The sequence below is a fragment of the Bidens hawaiensis genome, unplaced genomic scaffold, assembly GCF_021521415.1.
Source record: "Bidens hawaiensis isolate Kalapana, Puna unplaced genomic scaffold, B.hawaiensis_p1.1 tig00024500_1, whole genome shotgun sequence".
NCBI lineage: Eukaryota > Viridiplantae > Streptophyta > Magnoliopsida > Asterales > Asteraceae > Bidens > Bidens hawaiensis.
The window spans coordinates 247,964-250,523 of NW_027493877.1; the positions used below are offsets into that span (position 1 = coordinate 247,964).

Sequence of the window (2,560 nt, forward strand, 5' to 3'; positions counted from 1 at the left end):
GGTGCTCATACAAAACTTTCCAAGGTTGCGGATCGAAAGAATTTACCGGTGCCGAAGGACCTTTGGAAATTATCCGTTGGATCGAGAAGATGGAAACTTTCATAAAAATCAGTGATTGCACTCCTCTCGAATGGATAAAATATGGAGTACGTTCATTCCGTGATGAGGCACTCGAGTGGTGAAACTCTATTATTCAAAATCTTGGAGAAAATGCCGCTTACCGTCTAACCTGGGAAGAACTGAAAGAAATGTTGCTAAAAGATATTGTCCCCGAAACGAACTTCAGAAGATCGAATATGACTTATGGCAGTTAAATATGGAAGGTGCTGACATCGGAGGATATACTTCTAAATTCAACGCATTGGCACGACTAGTACCCCGACTGGTTACGCCTGAATATGCAATGATTGAGAGGTACATCTTGGGCTTAGCTCCCGAAATCCGAGGAATGGTCACCTCCTCCAAACCAACCACCATCCAGTCAGCCCGAGAACTGGCAAAATCTTTAACTGATAATGCAGTTAGAATGGGAACTCTGAAAGATTCCGGAAAGAAAGCTGCCACCACATAACCCGAACGAAAAACATCTACCGAGAATCATAAACCCAGAGAACTCAAACGGAAGTGGAATGGTAACTCAGGAGGACAGTTCAAGAGAAACCAAGGAGCATGAAGAATGTTTGCAGCAAACGCAAGAGGACCAGGAGGAAGCTTAGGACAGGGATCCACTTGTAACAGGTGTGGAAGAATTCATATTGGTGAATGCTGGAAATGTAACCGATGCAACCGTTTCGGTCACGTGGCTCACGACTGTTACGCAAAGATAGCAAGATCCACGGGAAGCCGAACTCCCGGATGTTTCAAGTGTGGTATCATAGGACATTTCAGAAATGAATGCCCCAAACTGAAGGACAAAACGCTAGGGGCAAAGCATTCGAAATGAACGCGAAGAAGGCCCGGAAGGACTCATCCGTAGTCATCGGTACGTTTCTCGTTAATAATCACTATGCTTCTGTACTATTCGCTACCGGAGAAGATCTAAGCTTTGTTTCTAACCAATTTGAACCCCTTCTCGGAATTAAACCAAGTAAGTTAGACAACAGTTACTCAATTGAATTAGCTAACGGAAAATTAATCGAGACCAGTGAGGTTGTTCGAAACTGCAACATTCTATTAGAAAACCATAGGTTTCCAATCGATCTTCTAACCGTCAAATTAGGCAGTTTTGATATAGTAGTAGGAATGGACTGGTTATCCAAAAATGGAGCTGAAACCATGTGTTCTAGTTCGTTTACCAAACCTAACTGGTCAATGTCTGACTATTCAAGGAGATCGGAGTAACACAGAATTAAAACTCTCCAGTACTACAAAAACCCGCAAAATGCTAAGGAAAGGATGTCCTACTTTTCTTCTCAATGTGGTCGACACAAAGGCAAAAGAACGGAAAATAGACGATATCCCTGTAGTCCAAGATTTTCTTGAGGATTTTCCTGGATTACCTGCTCAGCGTCAAGTCAAATTCAAAATTGATCTGGTTCAAGATGCCGCTCCGATAGCTCAATCTCCGTATAGATTGGCACCATCGGAAATGCAGAAGCTATCTAATCAGCTTCAGGAATTACTGGACAAAGGATTTATAAGACCAAGTTTCTCACCTTGGGAGCTCCAGTCTTATTTGTGAAAAAGAAGGACGGCTCATTTCGAATGTGTATCAATTACAGAGAACTGAACAAACTTACCATTAAGAATCGGTACCCACTACCGAGGATTGATGATTTGTTCGACCAGTTGCAAGGATCAAGCTATTACTCAAAGATCGACACGCGATCCGGATACCACCAGTTACGTGTTGCAGAAAAAGACGTCCATAAAACCGCTTTCAGAACTCGCTATGGCCACTATGAATTTTTGGTCATGCCATTTGATCTACGAATGCACCGGCTGTATTCATGGACCTTATGAACAGTTTTTGTAAGCCATACTTGAATAAATTCGTGCATCGATGACATACTTATCTACTCACGAACCAAGAAAGAGCATGATCAACACTTAAAATTGATTCTTGAATTGCTAAAAGAAGAGAAGATATATGCCAAATTTTCAAAGTGCGAATTCTAGCTTTGAGAAGCCCACATTTTAGGGCATGTAATTAATGAAAATGGTATCCATGTTGATCCAACAAAAGTTGAAGCCATTAAGAATTGGGAGACACCAAGGTCACCTACTGAAGTGCGACAATATTTGGGATTAGCTGGTTATTACCATAGATTCATTGAAAACTTTTCTTCTATAGCTCAACCTTTAACCCAATTGACTCAGAAAGACAAGAAATATGAGTGGACAGAAAAGCAAGAAGAAGCTTTCCAACTACTTAAACAAAGGTTGTGTAATGCACCAATCTTGTCCCTTCCAGAAGGAACTGATGGATTCATAGTTTACTGTGATGCATCCCGATTAGGCCTTGGATGCGTGCTTATGCAAACAGAAAAGGTGATAGCCTATGCATCATGCCAACTCAAAGTGCACGAGAAAAATTACACAACTCATGACTTGGAATTAG

General features: G+C 41.4%; 1 protein-coding gene across 1 annotated transcript; it reads left to right on the top strand.

Moving 5' to 3' along the window:
- Positions 1 to 894: 894 nt before the first annotated feature.
- LOC143569487 (uncharacterized) lies at positions 895 to 1,341 on the top strand. The gene has a single exon (XM_077055379.1). It carries the CDS (start codon positions 895 to 897, stop codon positions 1,339 to 1,341), a length of 447 nt encoding a protein of 148 aa, XP_076911494.1.
- The last annotated feature ends 1,219 nt before the right edge of the window (positions 1,342 to 2,560 follow it).

What these genes read in the sequence shown, in the direction of transcription:
- LOC143569487 (XM_077055379.1), top strand. Translation starts at nt 895, where the DNA reads ATGCCCCAAACTGAAGGACAAAACGCTAGGGGCAAAGCATTCGAAATG.